At 47.6% G+C, this 22,640-nt stretch overlaps 2 protein-coding genes across 3 annotated transcripts in view; both read right to left on the bottom strand.

Annotated features, from left to right (window-relative positions):
- The window catches only part of LOC135548310 (bone morphogenetic protein receptor type-1B-like), a 135,963-nt gene extending 117,517 nt beyond the window's left edge, over window positions 1-18,446 (bottom strand). The window contains exons 1-2 of the mRNA XM_064977776.1: window positions 17,775-18,446; window positions 12,330-12,399 (exon numbers count right to left, since the gene is read on the bottom strand). The gene's annotated coding sequence lies outside the window, so the exon portion shown is untranslated. The remainder of the gene's footprint in view (window positions 1-12,329; window positions 12,400-17,774) is intronic.
- Window positions 18,447-18,671: 225 nt separating this feature from the next.
- The window catches only part of LOC135548309 (PDZ and LIM domain protein 5-like), a 116,712-nt gene continuing 112,743 nt past the window's right edge, over window positions 18,672-22,640 (bottom strand). For both annotated transcript variants that reach the window (XM_064977775.1, XM_064977774.1), the window contains exon 13: window positions 18,672-19,917. In XM_064977775.1, the coding sequence (XP_064833847.1) occupies window positions 19,828-19,917 (90 nt within the window). In that variant the 3' untranslated portion in view covers window positions 18,672-19,827. The remainder of the gene's footprint in view (window positions 19,918-22,640) is intronic.

Raw genomic sequence — 22,640 nt, forward strand, 5'->3', positions numbered from 1 at the left:
GCATATCACGGGGGCTATTCGATGCTAATGCAGAACGCCACAGGATGTTTTTGTGCTGTGAAAGGCCTGCTCGCAGAAGTGTTTTAGGAAGCATTTGACAGTGATGAGGAGTGGTCGTTTGGTCGCAGTCCCATTACGGATGCAGGCAATGAGGCAATGATCACTGAGATCTTGATTGAAAACAGCAGAGGTGTATTTGGAGGGCGGGTTAGTTAGGATGACATCTATGAGGGTGCCCGTGTTTACGGATTTGGAGTTGTACCTGGTAGGTTAATTGATAATTTGTGTGAGATTGAGGGGTGTTAAGCATGTCCCAGTTTAGGTCACCTAGTAGCACGAGCTCTGAAGATAGATGGAGGCAATCAATTCACATATGGTATCAAGGGCACAACACCGCCCCCTTTGGCAGTTCTATCTTGGCGGAAAATGTTATAGTTAGCGTTGGAGATTTCAGGGTTTTTGGTGGTTTTCCTAAGCCAGGATTTAGACACGGCTAAGACATCCGAGTTGGCAGAGTGTGCTAAAGCAGTGAGTAAAACAAACTTAGGGAGTCGGCTTCTAATGTTAACATGCATGAAACCAAGGCTTTTATAGTTACAGAAGTCAACAAATGAGAGCACCTGGGGAGTAGGAATAGAGCTAGGCACTGCAGGACCTGGATTAACCTCTACATCACCAGAGGAGAAGTAGGATAAGAGCAAGGCTAAAGGCTATACAAACTGGCCGTCTAGCATGTTCGGAACAGAGAGTAAAAGGAGCAGGTTTCTGGGCACGATAGCATAGATTCAAGGCATAGTGTACAGACAAAGGTAAGGTAGGATGTGAGTACATTGGAGGTAAACCTAGGCATTGAGTAATGATGAGAGAGATATTGTCTCTAGAGACGTTTAAACCAGGCGATGTCATCGCATATGTAGGAGAGGGAACAACATGGTTGGTTAAGGCATATTGAGCAATGCTAGAGGCTCTACAGTAAAATAAGACATGAAATCACTAACCAGGACAGTAATGGACGAGGCAAATTGATATTAGAGAGAGGCATGCGTAGCCAAGTGAACATATGGGTCTAGTGAGTGGTTGGGCTGACTGGGGACACGGTGATTCAGACAGTTAGCAGGCCAATGCTAACACGCTAACAGTAAGTAGGCCGGGGCTAAACAAGCTAGCAGTTAGCAGACCGGGGCAGGCAAGCTAGCAGTTAGCAGCCCAGGGTAGGCAAGCTAGCAGTTAGCAGGCCTGGGGCTAGCAAGTTAGCCTTTGGGGGACGTCGTGATGGGGGTAAGTCTGTTTTTGCCTCGTCGTGCGGTGACGTCGATAGACCAGTTGTGGAATTAGTAGAGTTCCAAGTAGCTCTAGGTAGCTAGCAGGCCTAGCAGAATGGGCGAATGGGCCTTCAGCGGGTGTCGTGCATGAGGGGCTTGTTGGAATCCTCGGGCAGATTATGTCGGTATGACGGTCGTAGAGGATCGGTGGGGTTCCATGCCCCGTACCGGCAGTAGAAGGGGTTCGGATATTGTAGCCCAGGAGTGGGCTTAGGTGGTAGCACAGTAGCCCTGTCCGGGCTAGCTTCAGGCTGATTGGTGCTATTGGTTACATACTCATAACACCTGCTAAGTATGTGTATGTAACCAATAACATCTGCTAAGTATGTGTATGTAACCAATAACATCTGCTAAGTATGTGTATGTAACCAATAACATCTGCTAAGTATGTGTATGTAACCAATACAATTTTATTTGAACTCCGGACCACCCGCCAGCAAAAAAAGAGGAGACTACCTACAGAACAGCGTTCTAACTCCCCCTTGTAATAGTGTGGTGCAATGACAGAATGACACAATTTACCACAATCTGCCACCATCTACCACAAACGGTTGTGGCATAAGCTCAAAACTTGTAATTGAAGAACCACTAAGACCGAATGGAGCCGGTCAGTCACATATTTAAGTACCTTTGAACGGGGTATAGTAGTACAACGCATCACCGGGGGCAAACTACCTGCCCTCCAGGACACCTACACCACCCGATGTTACAGGAAGGCCATAAAGATCATCAAGGACATCAACCACCTGAGCCACTGCCTGTTCACCCCGCTATCATCCAGAAGGCGAGGTCAGTACAGGTGCATCAAAGCTGGGACCAAGAGACTGAAAAACAGCTTCTATCTCAAGGCCATCAGACTGTTAAACAGCCACCACTAACATTGAGTGGCTGCTGCCAACACACTGACTCAACTCCAGCCACTTTAATAATGGGAATTGATGGGAAATGATGTAAATATATCACTAGCCACTTTAAACAATGCTACCTTATATAATGTTACTTACCCTACATTATGAATCTCATATGCATACGTATATACTGTACTCTATATCATCGACTGCATCCTTATGTAATACATGTATCACTAGCCACTTTAACTATGCCACTTTGTTTACATACTCATCTCATATGTATATACTGTACTCGATACCATCTACTGTATCCTGCCTATGCTGCTCTGTACCATCACTCATTAATATATCCTTATGTACATATTCTTTATCCCCTTACACTGTGTATAAGACAGTAGTTTAGGAATTGTTAGTTAGATTACTTGTTGGTTATTACTGCATTGTCGGAACTAGAAGCACAAGCATTTCGCTACACTCGCATTAACATCTGCTAACCATGTGTATGTGACATAAAATTTGATTTGATTTGATTTTAGGTGGCAGGTGCACTGGTTTATGTCAAGAACTGCAATGGGCTTTTCATGCTCAACAGTTTCCTGTGTGTATTAAGAGTGGTCCACCACCCAAAGGAGATCCAGCCAACTGTGGAAAGCATTGGAGTAAACATGGGCCAGCATCCCTGTGAAATGCTTTCGACATCTTGTAGAATCCATGCCGCGACAAATTGAGGCTGTTCCGAGGACAAAGAGGGGCGCAACTCAATATGTTTTGTACACTCAGCGCACATAGTGTCCATCTTGCTCAATAACAATGGCAGTATGACTTTACTGTTTATAAACAGACAACTCACTGCTCAGAAGTGAATTTCCCAGACTACAAGGCTATTCTGTTGAGTTGATTGAGAGATAATCTAAGCCCATGGGAAGTGTTGGCTTGTAAGAGATCATTCATTTCTCTGCTCCTGTACATGTGGTGGTCTGTAAAGGAGAGAAGAGCTGCAGGACACAGCCAGACCAGTGTCATGGTTGTCATCAGGAGGAACCCATGATAGATCCTCTCTCCTCCCACTCATCTATTCCTCATTGAGGACGTTGTCCTCGTTCCACCCTATCAACCAGAGAGCAGCTGCATATGCCATGCTGACCTTGCTGGTCATCCAGATTGACATCTAATGAACCCCTTTTATTGCAGTACTTTTACAGCTTTATCGATTTGCTAAAAAGGAGACAGACAGACAAGGTAGCATCAAGGCTTGACATTCTAAAGAGCTACAATGACTCAAACAGCAATGGTTTTTGTAAATGCTGAGTTGGTCTTAAAAGGGGAAGACTGTAGACCCATATTTACCTGTATAAAGCCCTTGTCACAATCAAGCAAAAGATACATGCAAATACAACGCTCCAGCACCAAACCAGCCTAGCAGCCCTCTCCCCCTAAACTCTGTGTCAGCCAAAGGCATCCCAAATCCCTCTGTGATTACCCCGTGGGTCAAGTGTCAGCCCAGGAGACGATGCAAGGGGAACCCTCCCCGAAAAACTAAACACATGACACACATTTGACGCCAAACATCCCACACAGACAGACAAGACAGCCCAGAGCAGAGCAACATACAGAGACAGCTGTCCTCTCACACTGTGTCTAATGCACAAAGACAGTGGATAATGAACCGATTAGATGCACCAAGATATCCATCAGTCTCTGAAGGGGAGTTAGAGCGTTAAGACGATGGTGAACCCACGGTGCACCGGGCCGGCGGTGTGACCCTACGTCTGGGGAGATGGGTCCGTGGAGAGTCACTCGACTTGGATTACTTCACGAGAATATCAAACGGAGCAGTAGAACTTGCTTTGTCTCTAGGACCTTTGACCACAATAGGAGTATGACTTTAATGGGAACAGGCTTCCTAAGGAAAAACTGTATCTCACACACACACACACACACACACACACACACACACACACACACACACACACACACACTGAGTTTAAAAGACTGTCGGCTGAATAGGAATAGGTTCACGTAGAAGAGTGTTCAAGTAGACATGCCCCACACAGACATTTGATGGTGTGTCAACACACACACAAAACAAGGTGATATTCCAGACCTGTTTACACAGACAAGGAAGAATCTCAAAGCAGGAATCCAGGGGGCTTTGAGTAGATTTATGTCTGCCAGAGGATCCCCCTCTACCCCCTCCCTCAAGACCGCAGAGTGGAGGTTCAATTTTAGGGTTGATCTCAAATCCGATCCCCCAGGACTGTCTAGTCTAATCTGGCTCAAGACTCATTTGCAGTCTGCAGACATCTTGTTACTGCTGGCTGGCTGCTGAGGATGCAAACATTCCCACAGACCTAGTCCCCTACCCAAAGAAATGGTAGACCATCTACAGCAGTGTCTCCAGTACGCATTATTGTCGCAGCCTCGGACAAACACCTGATTTAACCAGTCAAGTGCTTGATGACTCGTTGAATCAGGTGTTCTTGTCGGAGGCTACAACAAGAATGTGTTGTCTTGATTTTAACATAATTATAAAGTCAGAGTTTTACATTTGTTTTAATGTCGATCTGGGTTTCGACCTGAAGAGAACCATGGTCATCCGATCCAACAGTCATCCCTTAACCCAGCACGCCCCACCCAAAACATGATGGAACCAGGCCTAAAAAAAGGTACCAACCACACCAGTGTACTCCTTCCCCAAGCCCAGAATAACACCACCACCCGGCGCCCACCCACCCAACCCACAGAGCGGTAGGCAGCACACCACAGAGCTCCCACTCTCCACCACCCAACCCTGTATGCAGTGACTGATTCCTTACAGGCTATGATTGATGACCATGTTTCTGTAGAGCGCTTCACTTTTCTGAAGTGGACACGTGTTGGCCATGAGACAGGGGAGAGAGGGAAAAAGGGAGTTTTCACTGCTGCATTTCGTTCAAATGATCTGTATTATGTCTCTGGTTTTAAGTCTGACCAGCCCAGCGGCTGCTCAGGGGTGCGGGGAGTGTTTGTGCGCACATGCACAAGTGTTTTTTCCATGCTCTCAGTTGTCCAGGTATGTGTAATGAAATCTCCGGTCTTGTTTTGAAAACCCTGGGAGTTCCACTCATTTCTACATTTGAAGCTTTTCTGTGGACCTCAGCCCTGGCCAACTACCCCCTGTCTCTCCTCCTCACCCAGACCTGGTCCCAAGGAGCTGTCCAGTCCAGCTCATGTACTACTTCATTTAGGAGTGTGTTTAAAAAGTAAAAGCAAACACCAGCCTCAAACAGAGAAAACACCCACCATCCTGAACACTGTCTTCAAACTGAAAAACCTCGCAGAGACTCATGGACATTGGTTTGCAGTCAAATCTAAAGGTAGCTCTGTGTGTGCATTTGTGGCTGTGTGTGTATTTATGAATTGTGTATGAGAGTGTGTGTGTGTGTATTTTCGTTCATGTGTCCAGTTCAAATAAGAATGAGGAAACCAATAAAGCACAAAATGTTGGCGCTGTGGAACAAAAGCAGCTTATCCTCCAATTTCCTGCCAGTGAGACTCCCAGGCGCAGCGCTGACAGACGCTCATTAATTGAAGTTGATCTTTAAGGAAAGTACAAGAGGACTACTGTACTGCAGCAGCACAGATCTGCAGCCGGAGCCTCATAACACAGGTGGAGGGAGAGGGGAGAAGAGAGAGGGGAAGAGAAAGGGAGAGGAGAAGAGCAGAGAGAGTAGAGGAAAGAGGGAGGGAGGGAGCGCAGTAGAGCAGCTGTTCAAAACTGTCCCTTCCTCACAGCCCAGCCTCCTTGTTTTATAGAAACGCAGTAGAAAGAAAAGTTCTCAGATTAGTGTTGTATGTTCTCTGAACATATGTGCTATTGATAAGGTATTGGTGCAGTACTGCTGGGGAGAATCCCATCACAGCAGCAGTTACCCAAGTTATGTGTGGTAATGATAACAGCTCTTGAAGAGGTGACCATATTAGTGACATAATGACTCAAAATAGATACAACTACTTTTCTAAGAGATCAACTGTAAGACCCGCTGAGCTAGTTTGTTCTCATTTACACGTGAGCCTTCTGTAGACACACATGCTACTACATGTAGCCATGTCTGAGTAATCAACAGCTGCATCTAGGCCTGACACATCTGTAATAACGGTCCAGGCTACAGCAGAATAGCTGCTACTCTCTGCCACACACACTGAGTCATATGTAACCGGATACACACCATACTCTACCTAAGCACTCAGTATTCATCAGAACAGCCAGACTCACTCCAGTAGTCAACACAGAGCGAAAGAGGGAGAGACTCCAGTAGTCACCACTGAGACAGAGAAAGAGAGAGATAGAGAGGAGAGAAGGCCCACTCTTAAACCTGGACAGAAGATTAGTAGAAACAGTCATGCATTTTCTGCATTGACTGACAAGTAATATCAAACAATACACACAAATCTAAAGTAAAGGAAGTCAATTAAGAATATATCAATATTTAGACGAGCAATGTCTGAGCAGCATAGACTAAAATACAGTAGAATAGAATACAGTATATACATATGAGATGAGTAATGCAAACATTATTAAAAGTGACTAGTACCAAAGTGGCCAGTGATTTCAAGTCTACATATATAGGGCAGCAGCCTCTAAAGTGCTAGTGATGGCTATTTAACGGTCTAATGGCCTTGAGATAGAAGCTGTTTTTCAGGCCCTCGGTCCCAGCTTTGATGCACCTGTACTGACCTCGCCTTCTGGATGATAGCGGGGTGACCAGGCAGTGGCTCAGGTGGTTGTTGTCCTTGATGATCTTTTTGGGGCTGAGCACACGCCTGTCAGGTAATGTAGAGGTGATATGAAACTTAACTAGTCTCTCAAAGCACTTCATGATGACAGCAGTGAGTGCTACGGGGCTATAGGAGGACCTGAGCCCTGGGACCACGCCTCAGGACTACCTGGTCCGATGACTTCTTCTGTCCCCAGTCCACCTGGTCATGCTGCCGCTCCAGTTTCAACCCTGGAACCCTGAGCCGTTCACCGGGTCGTGCTACCTGTCCCAAACCTGCTGTTTTCGACACTCTCTCTACTGCTCGGATATGAAAAGCCAACTGACATTTACTCCCGAGTTGCTGACCTGTTGTACCCTCTACAAATCACTATGATTATTATTATTAGACCCTCCCTGGTCATCTATGAATATTTGAACATCTTGGCCATGTACTGTTATAATCTCCACCCAGCACAGCCAGAAGAGGACTGGCCACCCCTCAGAACCTGGTCCCTCTCTAGATTTCTTCCTAAGTTGCTGCCTTCCAGGGAGTTTTTCCTAGCCACCGTGCTTCTACATCCGCATTGCTTGCTGTTTGGGGTTTTATGCTGGGTGTGACATCGGCTGATGTACAAGGGCTCCATAAACACATTTGATTGATTGATAGGGAGAGAATATGTCCGTAAACACCCAGCCAGCTGGTCTGTGCATGCTCTGAGGACACAGCTAGGGACGCCACAGAGAATAAGAGCCACAGTCCTTGGTAACTGGCTGTGTCGGTGGCAATGTGTTGTCCTCAAAGCGGGCGAAAAAGGTGTTTAGCTTGTCCGGAAGCAAGACGTTGGTGTCCTTCCCTTTGTAGTCTGTGATAGTCTGTAGACCCTGCCACATACATCTCTTGTCTGAGCCGTTGAATTGCGACTCCACTTTGTCTCTGTACTGACATTTTGCCTGTTTGATTGCGGAGGGAATAACTCCACGGTTTGTATTCGGCCAAGGCTTGTTAATGACGATCTGTCCTCATAGGAGAGTTATAGGCAGAGACAAGTCCAGCACACAGACAGGACCAACAGCTGTACAGAGACAAACTACAGTACAGGTGAAAGTCGAATGGTGAAATGAGTCTAACATTTAATACCCCAGAAAATGATATCAGGAGAGTGTCCTGGGTTTGACAGGGAGTGGGGATGGTGTTACAGAGGTAAGAGAGAACACACTCCTGGGATGTTGGGCACACGAGGCGTGACGTCATTTGTTTTGGCTGGCTCTCTAATCCTGTGATGTGTGCTAAAATCTGCCAGGCATCCACCACTGTGCTGCCTGTGCAACCTGTGTGTGTGTGTGTGTGTTCCCATGTGTTACTCCACTATGAATCCTCTAATTGGCTGATTGAAAGGGAACCTGCCTCACTGTACATTTTCCATTACCATTTCTAAATATAGCTCGGTGCCAGTACACTGACTGACTGACTGACTGTGAGCCATTGTTGAGAGTCCAGAGAGAAGCTGAATTTGGCGCGGCCTGCCACCAGAACGCACCACTGATTACACACTCCCATGAGGATCTCATCACAAACATTAACACAAAGCATACAGTACATGATACTGCATCCATAATGTCAAGAATCTGTATTGGTTTATGTTATGCACACAAAAATTATATTCGCTTCATCTGTTTTATTCTTTATTGTTTGTTGACCAGGATGTTAGTCAGGCTGTAATTATGAGATTGGTCAGAGCAGCCAGGGACATGAGAGAGGGCGAACATCCTGATAACATCTAGTGTATGTAAAGGCAGCCCTCTGCCCTCTCCCTGGATGTCCTACAGTATAGGACTGGGACGTTACGGGGCTCAGCATGCAAAGCTTTGATGTGATCACATTTCCCTGCAGACAACCACGGTAAGACCAGGTACTGTATGATTCAGATCGCCCCCTGCCCTGTATCCATGTGAAGAAACACATGGAAAATCCATTTGAATCTGTCATCAAAAACACAGGGACAGGCGAATAACGTGAGCAGGAGAGAAAAAGATGATCTGTTTTTCCCTCTCTCCTTGCTGTCAGAACCAGCTGTCAGAACCAAGACACAGACAGGAATTTAGAACAAAGACACTCAGACTGTATTGGTTCTTCAAAAGGACGTTCAACATCATATGATGGGTGTGTTTTCAGAGTTGGGACAAAGCCTCTGTCCCCAGGGTGTGTTTATCTATGTGGTTATGAGGGTGGGAGGGTTTTGGGAGTTAAAAAGGAGAGTAAAGCCATAAGATAGAAATGTTCCTTGAGCTTTGCATCCTAACACCTTATGCCATGTAATTACTACAGTGAAATAACAGAACAGTAGTAGAGCTGAGTAAGTAGACCATTAAGCCAACAGAGCAGGGCTACGTGTTGAATCTCCCATTGCACTTCAAACAGGTGTCATCATGTAGGGTGGTCTGTCGGTCTCAGCCGTCCTACCATAGACCTGCACTGCATTAATAACCCACTGAGTTACAGCGTATGAACACAAACCAACATCCTGGTTGCTACCTGTCTGGTGTGTGTGTGTGTGTGTGCTTACATGTACAATACAGTAATCTTTTCCATATAGAGGACGCACACCCAATTCAAATAAATCCATCTCAATGTGACTACTTTGACATTCCCTCTCTCAGACACAGCTGTCTCCTATTTGCCAGGATCCTGCCGCATATGGAGATACAGTGTGAACTTCAACACACAGATTCTTGGCATTCTTTAACGGAGTGTTATTCTCCAGCCATCTAAACCAGAGCTATGCTACTACAGGCCTCTCCTCTTTCCTGACACCAGGTCAACGTCCTAGTCCACAGCCTCTCACCAACACAACTAGCTACCGTCTTCTGTGGAGGGGACTCTTCACTGACTCCAGATCAGATCCTGACTGTTGGAGTGCTGTCAGAGCCTTGTCAGCACATTGTTTTGTTTATGCCTGTAGTGTCAAGTTAATTTCTTAAGGGTTAAGGAATGCTAATTAAACTCTACAGCAGCAACTCTCTGACCCAGTGTAGAAATCAATGAGAGGAAGAGAACAAACTGTATAAGAGGCATTGTCAGAGACACACACAATCACTCCATTGTGTTGAAATCGTTTTCTATATTGAATGAACTCACTTAATGATGTGGCCTTCACACGTTCTGTTCACAGACCCCCATTCAACTTCAGTTTAAAAGGCCGAGGCTTGACACCAACTGAGAGCCAGAGTAACAATGACAGCAGCAGAGAAAAGTTGCCTACAATGACATCCCATCAGTGTTGAACTGTCCTCAGATCAGCTACGGGGGACAACTCTGTAACATGCCCTAATGTCTCACCTGTCCCCTCAGGTCAGCTGTTCACTCAGGTTCACTCAGTCCCATGAGTGCAGTTAAGCTGCTACTCCACCTAGTCCCATGGCTGTAGAGTAGTTTAGATGCTACTCCACCTCGTCCCATGCCTGTAGAGTAGTTTAGATGCTACTCCACCTCGTCCCATGCCTGTAGAGTAGTTTAGATGCTACTCCACCTAGTCCCATGCCTGTAGAGTAGTTTAGATGCTACTCCACCTAGTCCCATGCCTGTAGAGTAGTTTAGATGCTACTCCACCTAGTCCCATGCCTGTAGAGTAGTTTAGATGCTACTCCACCTAGTCCCATGCCTGTAGAGTAGTTTAGATGCTACTCCACCTAGTCCCATGCCTGTAGAGTAGTTTAGATGCTACTCCACCTAGTCCCATGCCTGTAGAGTAGTTTAGATGCTACTCCACCTAGTCCCATGCCCGTAGAGTAGTTTAGATGCTACTCCACCTAGTCCCATGCCCGTAGAGTAGTTTAGATGCTACTCCACCTAGTCCCATGCCTGTAGAGTAGTTTAGATGCTACTCCACCTAGTCCCATGCCCGTAGAGTAGATGCTACTCCACCTAGTCACATGCCTGTAGAGTAGTTTAGATGCTACTCCACCTATTCCCATGCCTGTAGAGTCGTTTAGATGCTACTCCACCTAGTCCCATGCCTGTAGAGTCGTTTAGATGCTACTCCACCTAGTCCCATGCCTGTAGAGTAGTTTAGATGCTACTCCACCTATTCCCATGCCTCCCATGAGTAGTTTAGATGCTACTCCACCTATTCCCATGCCTGTAGAGTAGTTTAGATGCTACTCCACCTAGTCCCATGCCTGTAGAGTAGTTTAGATGCTACTCCACCTAGTCCCATGCCTGTAGAGTAGTTTAGATGCTACTCCACCTATTCCCATGCCTGTAGAGTAGTTTAGATGCTACTCCACCTAGTCCCATGCCTGTAGAGTAGTTTAGATGCTACTCCACCTAGTCCCATGCCTGTAGAGTAGTTTAGATGCTACTCCACCTAGTCCCATGCCTGTAGAGTCGTTTAGATGCTACTCCACCTAGTCCCATGCCTGTAGAGTGTAGTTTAGATGCTACTCCACCTAGCCAGTGCTAACAGCTATTATCAAACTTTCAACTTCATCCCCTTTAAAATCAGTAAGCAGGCAAGATGTCGTCCCACATTCCTTGCTCACTGAGTCTGAGGGATCCATGTCTCAGAGCCAGGTAAGAGACACACATAGTGGACCATGTGCTGTTTGCCACAGTCAGCATCCCTTGGCCGGCCTTACTGTGTCTCTACTCCAGACTGATTCTGCAGTGTAGCCTACACAGAGCTAACTCTATTAGCTGCAATGTGGATTCACTAACGTCCTCATTGATCTGCTCAACAGTTAGTCAATTAGTCGCTCTGGAGGTTCACTGCCACCTACCCATCATTGAGCTCTTTACAAACCCAAACACTACACCACCACCCAAACGATACACGCCGCCGCCGCCACCCAAACGCTACACGCTACCAGCACCACCCAAACGCTACACGCCGCCGCCACCACCACAACCCAAATGCTACACGCTACCAGCACCACCCAAACACCAGCACCACCCAAATACCAGCACCACCACCATCCAAACACCAGCACCACCCAAATATCAGCACCACCGCCATCCAAACACCACCCAAACACCACCATCCAAACACCAGCACCACCACCACCACCATCCAAACACCACCCAAACACCAGCTCCACCCAAACCACCCAAACACCAGCACCATCCAAACACCACCCAAACACCAGCACCACCCAAACACCAGCACCACCCAAACACCAGCACCACCCAAACACCAGCACCACCCAAACACCAGCTCCACCCAAACACCAGCACCACCCAAACACCAGCACCACCCAAACACCTGCATCACCCAAACACCTGCATCACCCAAACACCTGCATCACCCAAAACACCAGCACCACCACCAGCCAAACACCAGAACCACCCAAACACCAGATCAGAAATCCAATAAGAGACAAGGACAGGAAACGCATCAAGTAAGAATAGAAAGCAGACTCACCATCCAACAACGAGGGGTTAAACAACGGTCTGTCATTATTGCCATCCAAAGTCACAGCTGCTGTCTTCTCCTGAAAGAGAAAGGGATAGTTCATAAAAAAGCTTTTCCAATTAATGGTATTTGCCAGATGTGATTCAGACTGAATTTCAGCCAGGCTCAAGGCAATTCCCCACCTGGGATTTCAACCAATGCCTCTAGCCAACATTCAACTACTACTCTCTCTACATGTCTCTCCCCTCCTCCTTTGTCTTCTCTCCCCCGTCTCTCCTCCTAATAACAGGATGCTCAATTTCTCTCACACGGCTATAGACCTTCCAGGCAAAGAGCACACAGGAGCTTGAAGTCATTCCTGCTCCTTCCCTCCTCCCTTCATCAGACGAGAGAGAGAGAGAGAGAGAGAGAGAGAGAGAGATATCTTCACAGTGACTTTGGTTGAGGAGTTGGAAGGATCATCAGTAATTATCAAAGACCAACTGGAACCTATAGGAGAGGATTACTAGAAAGTGGAACAAGAGGAGGCCTCTTGCTCCTCTTCTTCTGCCCCAGTGCTGATCTGAACCAGAGGTGCACACTTCACAGACCATGTGATTTCCCCTCAGGAGAATGTCAGGAGGAATACTGCAATGTATGAACTCATAACAACAAGCTTCAATCTATATCCATATATGAATAATATTTCAACACTTCCAGAAATCTGAGAGGAAATATTATTGGACCATGGAGACTGTAGGCCTAATTAAGTAACTGTTTCTAGTGTACTAAAGCTGAGGGTTCTCTCACAGGAGACGGCAAGTATGTCCTCCATGTCCCAATGTTGAAACCCAGAACTCTGTTAATATGAAGAATGACAGTAGGAACCACCAAGGCAACATAATCTATCTTCTCCATGGCTCCTCTTATGTCTTGCAAATGTATCCTAGTCCACCTGAGGAATGAGAATGTCTGGAGCAGAAAGGCAGAGAACTGCATCCCTGGGTCTGTGATGTGTCATGACCATTGTTTTCCAGGGGAAAATGTTGTTTTTCCTTCAGAGTGTCCGGGTGTGCATGGTAACTACAGAGTGTCCGGGTGTGCATGGTAACTACAGAGTGTCCGGGTGTGCATGGTAACTACAGAGTGTCCGGGTGTGCATGGTAACTACAGAGTGTCCGGGTGTGCATGGTAACTACAGAGTGTCCGGGTGTGCATGGTAACTACAGAGTGTCCGGGTGTGCATGGTAACTACAGAGTGTCCGGGTGTGCATGGTAACTACAGAGTGTCCGGGTGTGCATGGTAACTACAGAGTGTCCGGGTGTGCATGGTAACTACAGAGTGTCCGGGAGTGCATGGTAACTACAGAGTGTCCGGGTGTGCATGGTAACTACAGAGTGTCCGGGTGTGCATGGTAACTACAGAGTGTCCGGGTGTGCATGGTAACTACAGAGTGTCCGGGTGTGCATGGTAACTACAGAGTGTCCGGGTGTGCATGGTAACTACAGAGTGTCCGGGTGTGCATGGTAACTACAGAGTGTCCGGGAGTGCATGGTAACTACAGAGTGTCCGGGTGTGCATGGTAACTACAGAGGGTCCGGGTGTGCATGGTAACTACAGAGTGTCCGGGTGTGCATGGTAACTACAGAGGGTCCGGGTGTGCATGGTAACTACAGAGTGTCCGGGTGTGCATGGTAACTACAGAGGGTCCGGGTGTGCATGGTAACTCCAGGGTCTGCAATATTGCATGGAACAGAGGGTAAAGGGTGATGCATGATAACTACAGAGTGTCCGGGTGTGCATGGTAACTACAGAGGGTCCGGGTGTGCATGATAACTACAGAGTGTCCGGGTGTGGAATGAACTCCATCTGCAATATTGGCAGAAAGAAAGTAAAGGGATTAGATGATTGATGGAAAAGCCATACCTGTGTAAAGCCTTGATATCAGATGCTCTTGAGCTTGGAAGTGTGTGTGTGTACTCATGCTATATCAGAGGCCCATGTGCTTAAATCTACTCCCACACATCAAGAGCAGGGAGAGAAGGAACAAAGGGGAATAGAGAATGTTCTGGCATTTGTGGCTGGTAAAGCCATTGAAAGAGGGCTGATATCCTCCGTTCTCCTTCTGTTGTCCTCTCCTCTGTCAAGCCCCTGAGACAGAAGCACAGGCTGCTAGGGCAGGGGTCGGCAACAGGCGGCCTACAAGACTGTAAAATCCACAGGAGTCTGTTCCCAGGAATCTGTTCCCAGGAATCTGTTCCCAGGAATCTGTTCCCAGGAATCTGTTCCCAGGAATCTGTTCCCAGGAGTCTGTTCCCAGGAGTCTGTTCCCAGGAATCTGTTCCCAGGAGTCTGTTCCCAGGAATCTGTTCCAGGAATCTGTTCCCAGGAATCTGTTCCCAGGAATCTGTTCCCAGGAATCTGTTCCCAGGAATCTGTTCCCAGGAATCTGTTCCCAGGAATCTGTTCCCAGGAGTCTGTTCCCAGGAATCTGTTCCCAGGAATCTGTTCCCAGGAATCTGTTCCCAGGAATCTGTTCAAGTATTCCCAGTACTAAAAGAAGAGACTTATGTGATCGTGTCTCAATGTAATCAAGGTATGAAATTATTGTTAATTTCAAATACCATCTCTTTTTGGATGTGGTCAATTTGCAGTGTACAAATTCATCAGTTATTATGTTTTGGCCCCCGACCATCGACTCACAAAAATGGTCCCGCAGATGAAACTGGTTGCGCTAGGGCACGTTCCAAAGTCATTCCACGGAGGGTCACGTGTCTGTCTGTTTTCGCTCCACCCTTGTACTTGACTGATGAATCAAGGTCACTATAATTAATAAATAACTCCCCTCACCTGGTTGTCTACAGGTCTTAATTGAAAGAAAAAAACGAAACTCACAGACACTCAGCCCTTGTGGAATGAGTTTGACACCCCTGAGGACTCTATGGTCCCTGTCTGGACCTCTGTCTCCAACCAACATTGTAACAAGACACATTCACATCCACTCACATGTGATTGTCTGTGTTCAAATCCTCCTGAAGATATTTATGAAGTATAAGGGATGAACCTCTTCCCAAATACTGGCAGCTTGTTAATATGCGCCCAGGAACTATTCTTTGATTGGCTGAGCTCACTTCCTGTAATTATAAGGGAGGAAGTCAGGGTGAGAGGGGTCGCAGCTTGCTATACTTAGCCCTGCGGACAGACCCATGACTACCCAGTGTGTCTCTCTATAGGGAGGTCCATAGGTTTAGGGTTTTCACTCAAAAGAAATAGGAGTAACCTGCAGATACCTGGAAATCTGTCAAACATTATTTGACATATTATCTCACTTGTGAAACACAGACCCTGCAGTCTTCCATAATCACAGGACTGGTGTGTCTTCAGCATCTAGTAGGTTATTTATTGATCACATTTTTCATATTTGTTTTATTTAACTAGGCAAGTCAGTTAAGAACAAATTCTTATTTACAATGATGGCCAAACCCGGACGACGCTGGGCCAATTGTGCGCCGCCCTATGGGACACCCAATCACGGCCGGTTGTGATACAGCCTGGATTCGAACCAGGGTGTCTGTAGTGACGCCTCTCGGATTGAGATGCAGTGTCTTAGACCGCTGCCCCACTCGGTAGCCACAAGGGAGACGACCTTGAGGCATATGGGAGACGACAATCATTCACAGTGACAAACCAAATGTTTTGTTCAACAGATACCTGGCAGGTGCATTGTCATCATCTCTCCTCCCAATATCAATGCATCTCATTTTCAACATCCTGGTTATTACCAGACTGCCCATGTGGCCAGGCCTGTATCACACAGTCGTTTTCACACCGGAGACGAATACCTTTACACAACTACCATAACAAGACCTCCCAAGACCACCACGTGGGTAAGTTACACACTAAGACACACAGTCCGACGCCAGAAACAGTGAAACACTCCCAGCCTCAGTCTGTGGTAGGTCACAAAAACACAGGCCTGCCAACCACCCTCCAGCCTCCCTCCACATCCCTGTAGGCTATGGTGTTGGTGTGTCTGTGGTGCTGCTGCCAATCCTGGGTGGTAGTGAGATCACTGTGTGGTTCGTTCTAGACCACTCACTCAGGCTTCCATCAATGATCCTCTCTGTATTGAATAGGACTGCATGTTATATCCTAAATTGCACCCTATATATTGTACTACTTTTGACCAGACCCCTATGAGACTTGGTCAAAAGTAGTGCACTACATAGGGAATAAGGTCCCATTTGACACAACATCCGTCTCCAAGATGAAGACTAGTATAAAATATAAGGCTATGCATGGATGGTTGCTCTTGGGGTTCTGGCCTGGCCTAACTTCATGAGCAGGAGGCCAGTGATGTTTTTGGTGGTCCACTGCAATGGCCGTGGGGCTGTTGACTTGAGACCCCATCGACTGGTGTATAGTGGCATGGGGTCAAGGGTAATATTTGATTGGACTGAAACCCCATTTAAAGACAGTCATGCCACGCCACAATGCTTTGTTCTGTTCACCAGTCTATCGCAGAACTCCACTAGACCAGAGAGACACACATATTTACACACATGCACCCAGTGTGATAGAACAGTACATGAGGCCAATCTCTTGTACTGAACCCAGGTCCACTCCATCTTAATGTGTGAGTATACTACAGTATATCTCCCCCCAGGCGCTGAGAAGACTACATACTGTGCGTCTTCAGCAGCTTGGTTAATGGGGATCCTAATAAATCTAAAATAATGAGCAGTATCAATCCAGGACTCTGCCAGAGGCTGTACTTCAACATCACACAGAGTTCATTATGAAGAGACATTTTCAATGAGATAGCTAGCAAGGGGTGTAAGGTCATACTGGGACTATATTAATAGACAGTAAACAATACTTCACAGGTACACCAAAAACACTCATACCCCTCTAGTCACAATTGGTAACATTCCTTGTATCATCAAGAAGAACCATTATAAAGCAGAATTTTCTATGATTACTCTCATAATATTGAAAATCAGACTTGATCAAAAGTCTTACGGTATTGTAAAAGTAGCCTTTTGCAAACGTATCCAAATATTAAGCTATAATCTTAGGCTATTTGAGAAGTATTTCTCGTTTGAGGTGTATTTTCTAGGGCTTTAGCCTACAGTAAATCACTTGATCTAAAGTGGCATTTGGAGATTTATTGTGTGGCGATAATTGCTAAATGCTGATAAACATCAACGCCAGCTCCTGAAACCTCGGAACCAGAGCAGAGGAAGCAGGCGAATCAGAGTCGGTTGGTGGATAGTTCAGGGATGCTAATTTAATCCATCACAGCCGTCAAAACCTGTGTATCATGACTGAATTACATGACACGCAAACTATACACAAAATACCACCACTTTTACATTCTGACAGAAGTGAGGATACAAGCTAGCGAACAGAATTGATGCAAGCTAAAACTTCGCGCTTGCTATGAAAACACCTGGTTTTCTAAACAAATTTACCTTTTCCTCGCGAAGAATAGAAGGATTCCGATATGATGGTTTGGTCACAATTATTTTGAGAATTTCGTCTAGGCTTCTTCGTTTTACTACGTTTGTGTTGTGTCGTTTTCTAACTTCTCCAAGTGACCGGGCTCTACATAACATTAGCTCCGTTTTCGCCGCCCAGTGTTGGGCTCCCACCTCCGACGTCTTGGAGAAGTACAGTTTGGTCCCCCGCTGCTCGAAGTGTCCCTTTCGTTTGACTTTATCTACGGATGGAAATCTTTATTGCATAATATGCAACCACTTGACATTTTCCCCTAGAACTTTTTTTCAGTCATTGTTTATTCAAAAGGTACATTCTCGTCTGCACTTTTGTAGTGTCATAATGTCATCATTCATTTGAGGCAAGACAGGACACCTGAGAGAAATGTGACCTCCCGTTTCCTTGGAGATCGTCTAGGTGAGCGTGTGAGGGGACTCGGTGCCTGTCTGTATGGCCTCATCTGACACTGAACAGTATTGTTACATCGCTGCATCATATCTGTGTAGCAAAGAAAGGTTGGTTTATTGAACACCAATCCTAATACAAATTGGCATTAAAGCTGTACAAACGTTTTGAGCTTCATCATCACGCTGTTGGCTACATATGGGGTATTATTGGATTCAACCAGTCATATTTAGACGTTTTGATCTGGGATCTCTATAGTGACATGATGACAAACAATGAAAACATAAACATAAAAACACACATGACTGAATCCTTACTACTTTCAAAGACTTTATATGAAATTGTAGTTTTATTTTCTACAAATAGAAGACCAATACACTTGGATTAATGTACTGCATTTCTCAATAAAATTGTTCTTCCCACAGAGGTCTAATACAAATCACAATAACACTGACATTGTAGAGATGTAGAGAAAAATGGTAACATTTTTTATTCTGTAGTTTAGATGAGTAACATCATGGAAAATACGATTGGTAATGGAAAGAATTACACCAATAAACACCACACAGGCAAGCATTCATCAGTGGCAGCAAAAGCAAAATGGTGTCTAAGTTTAGGTTAAAAATGTATGGAAATTTAATCCATAAAAATACTTTGAAAAATCAATACAACAATAAACTCAGAAACCCCCTACTACTAATAAAATAACAGCTGTCTGTCCTGACCGTCTGACTTAGTCAGTAAACCACTCTATGTGCAACTGACCCTAGAAAGCCCAAAATACAGTACATTCCTATGTCCCTCCAGCCCCAATAAATATACTACCAGGATAAATACAGATCTGTCTACAGATTCAAACAGACCAGCAGAGAGAGAGACAGACAGAGACAGATGAGGGGAGAGGGGGGTGCCTACACATTATTTTTCAATAAGGTGATAATTGATTTGAATATGTCCACTGATTAATGTTCATTTGATAAGGTCCCCATTATATACTAAAATAAGACTTTAATTAGACTAACTACTATACATGCTAAGGTATCATATGTAGTGGATTTTCATTTATGAAATAAATTCATGTTGAGGGCTTCAAGAAATGTCATGATGAGCCAGATGTGGCCCCGGGCCGCTACTTGAGTATCACTACCTTACGTGTTCACCTAACTACAGGATATTCTTGTACTGGATGTAAAGAACATTGCAATCAGATATTTCATGAAAAAACATACCTCCCTTCAAGTCAACATACTTTCTCCCATCATGCACTTTGTCTGACTTCAACAAATCTTCAAATATCTAATGAATCTAAATCGGTAGAAAATACACAAGGTACTTTTTCATACCTTCATTTTAGCAAAATATTTTCCCCTTTTATATGGCACAAGCAGTGAATGGTAAACAACACACACACACACACACACACACACACACACACACACACACACACACACACACACACACACACACACACACACACACACACACACACACACACAGAGAAGATGAAATAAAGCTTAACTCTCCATAACCAAACATATGTTAATAAAAGTCATAATCAGGTAAATCAATCTTTTAAAATTACAAAAAATAATAACAACTCTGTTCTTAACTCCTGAGGGTGGGTCAGATCTGGACTGTATTGGCGTGTTTCTTGCACAGAGCCTTGTCCTTTTTAGAGAAGAAGGCTTGGCCCTCCAAACTGGTGTTGCAGACCTGGAAAAAGACAGACAGAGTACAGTAGTGTCAGGGCTACAACCCTTCAATGTTATCTACTCCCCTACTCTCTCCATGCCCTCTCTCTCTCTCCATGCCCCCTCTCTCTCTCCATGCCCCCTCTCTCTCTCCATGCCCCCTCTCTCTCTCCATGCCCTCTCTCGCTCTCCATGCCCGCCTCTCTCTCTCCATGCCCGCCTCTCTCACTCCATGCCCGCCTCTCTCACTCCATGCCCGCCTCTCTCTCTCCATGCCTGCCTCTCTCTCTCCATGCCTGCCCCTCTCTCCATGCCTGCCTCTCTCTCTCCATGCCCCCTCTCTCACTCCAGGCCTGCCTCTCTCTCCATGCCTGCCCCTCTCTCCATGCCTGCCTCTCTCTCTCCATGCCCCCTCTCTCACTCCATGCCTGCCTCTCTCTCTAAATGCCTGCCCCTCTCTCCATGCCTGCCTCTCTCTCTCCATGCCTGCCTCTCTCTCTCCATGCCGGCCGCTCTCTCCATGCCTGCCCCTCTCTCCATGCCTGCCTCTCTCTCTCCATGCCCGCCTCTCTCTCTCCATGCCTGCCTCTCTCTCTCCATGCCTGCCCCTCTCTCCATGCCTGCCTCTCTCTCTCCATGCCCCCTCTCTCACTCCAGGCCTGCTCTCTCTCCATGCCTGCCCCTCTCTCCATGCCTGCCCTCTCTCTCCATGCCCCATGCCCCCCTCTCACTCCATGCCCCCTCTCTCTAAATGCCCCCCCTCTCTCCATGCCTGCCCTCTCTCTCCATGCCCCCCTCTCACTCTCCATGCCCCCTCTCTCACTCCATGCCTGCCTCTCTCTCCTCTCCATGCCATGCCCTCTCTCTCCATGCCTCCTCCTCTCTCTCCATGCCCCCCCCTCTCTCTCTCCATGCCCCCCTCTCTCTCCATGCCCCCCTCTCTCTCCATGCCCCCTCTCTCTCCATGCCTGCCTCTCTCTCTCTCCATGCCCGCCTCTCTCTCTCCATGCCCGCCCTCTCTCTCCATGCCCCCTCCATGCCCCCCTCTCTCTCCATGCCCCCCGCCTCTCTCTACATGCCTGCCTCTCCATGCCCCCCTCTCTCTCTCCATGCCCGCCCCTCTCTCTCTCCATGCCCGCCTCTCTCTCTCCATGCCCGCCTCTCTCTCTCTCCATGCCCGCCTCTCTCTCTCCATGCCCGCCTCTCTCTCTCCATGCCCATGCCCGCCTCTCTCTCCATGCCCATGCCTGCCTCTCTCTCCATGCCTGCCCTCTCTCTCCATGCCTGCCCCTCTCTCGTTGCCTGCCTCTCTCTCTCCATGCCCCCCTCTCTCTCCATGCCCCCCTCTCTCTCCATGCCCCCTCTCCTCTCTCTCCATGCCCGCCTCTCTCTCTCTCCATGCCCGCCTCTCTCTCTCCATGCCCGCCTCTCTCTCCATGCCCGCCTCTCTCTCTCCATGCCCGCCTCTCTCTCTCCATGCCATGCCTCTCTCTCTCCAAGCCTGCCTCTCTCTCTCCATGCCCCTCTCCTCTCCATGCCCCTCTCTCTCTCCATGCCCCTCTCTCTCTCCATGCCTACCTCTCTCTCTCCATGCCTGCCTCTCTCTCTCCATGCCCCCTCTCTCACTCCATGCCTGCCCTCTCTCTCCATGCCTGCCCCCTCTCCATGCCTGCCTCTCTCTCTCCATGCCTGCCTCTCATCTCCATGCCCCCTCTCTCACTCCATGCCCACCTCTCTCTCCTCTCTCTCTCCATGCCTGCTCTCCATCTCTCTCCATGCCTGCCTCTCTCTCTCCATGCCCCCCTCTCTCCATGCCCCCCTCTCACTTCCATGCCTGCCTCTCTCTCTCCATGCCTGCCCCTCTCTCTCCATGCCTGCCTCTCTCTCTCCATGCCCCTCTCTCCATGCCCCTCCTCTCTCTCCATGCCCCCTCTCTCTCCATGCCCCCCTCTCTCTCCATGCCCCATGCCCGCCTCTCTCTCTCCATGCCCGCCTCTCTCTCTCCATGCCCGCCTCTCTCTCTCCATGCCCTCTCTCTCCATGCCCGCCTCTCTCCATGCCAGCCCTCTCTCTCTCCATGCCTGCCTCTCTATCTCCATGCCACCCCTCTCTCTCCATGCCCTCTCTCTCTCCATGCCCCCTCTCTCTCTCCAAGCCCCTCTCTCTCTCCATGCCCCCTCTCTCTCCATGCCCCCCCCTCTCTCTCCATGCCCGCCTCTCTCTCCATGCCCCCTCTCTCTCTCCATGCCCCCCCTCTCGCTCTCCATGCCTGCCTCTCTCCATGCCCGCCTCTCTCTCTCCATGCCCCCTCTCTCACTCCATGCCTGCCTCTCTCTCTCCATGCCCCCCTCTCTCTCCATGCCCCCTCTCTCACTCCACGCCTGCCTCTCTCTCTCCATACCTGCCTCTCTCTCTCCATGCCTGCCTCTCTCTCCATGCCCGTCTCTCTCTCCATGCCCGTCTCTCTCTCTCTCCATGCCTGTCTCTCTCTCTCTCTCCATGCCTGCCTCTCTCGCTCTCCATGTCTGCCTCTCTCGCTCTCCATGCCTGCTTCTCTCTCTCTCCATGCCTGCTCTCTCTCTCCATGCCCCCCTCTCTCTCTCCATGCCTGCCTCTCTCTCTCCATGCCCCCCTCTCTCTCTCCATGCACCCTCTCTTGCTCCATGCCCCCCTCTCTTCCATGCCCACCTCTCTCTCTCCATGCCTGCCCTCCTCTCTCTCCATGCCTGCCTCTCTCTCTCTCCA

The sequence above is a fragment of the Oncorhynchus masou genome, chromosome 11, assembly GCF_036934945.1.
Source record: "Oncorhynchus masou masou isolate Uvic2021 chromosome 11, UVic_Omas_1.1, whole genome shotgun sequence".
Lineage (NCBI taxonomy): Eukaryota > Metazoa > Chordata > Actinopteri > Salmoniformes > Salmonidae > Oncorhynchus > Oncorhynchus masou.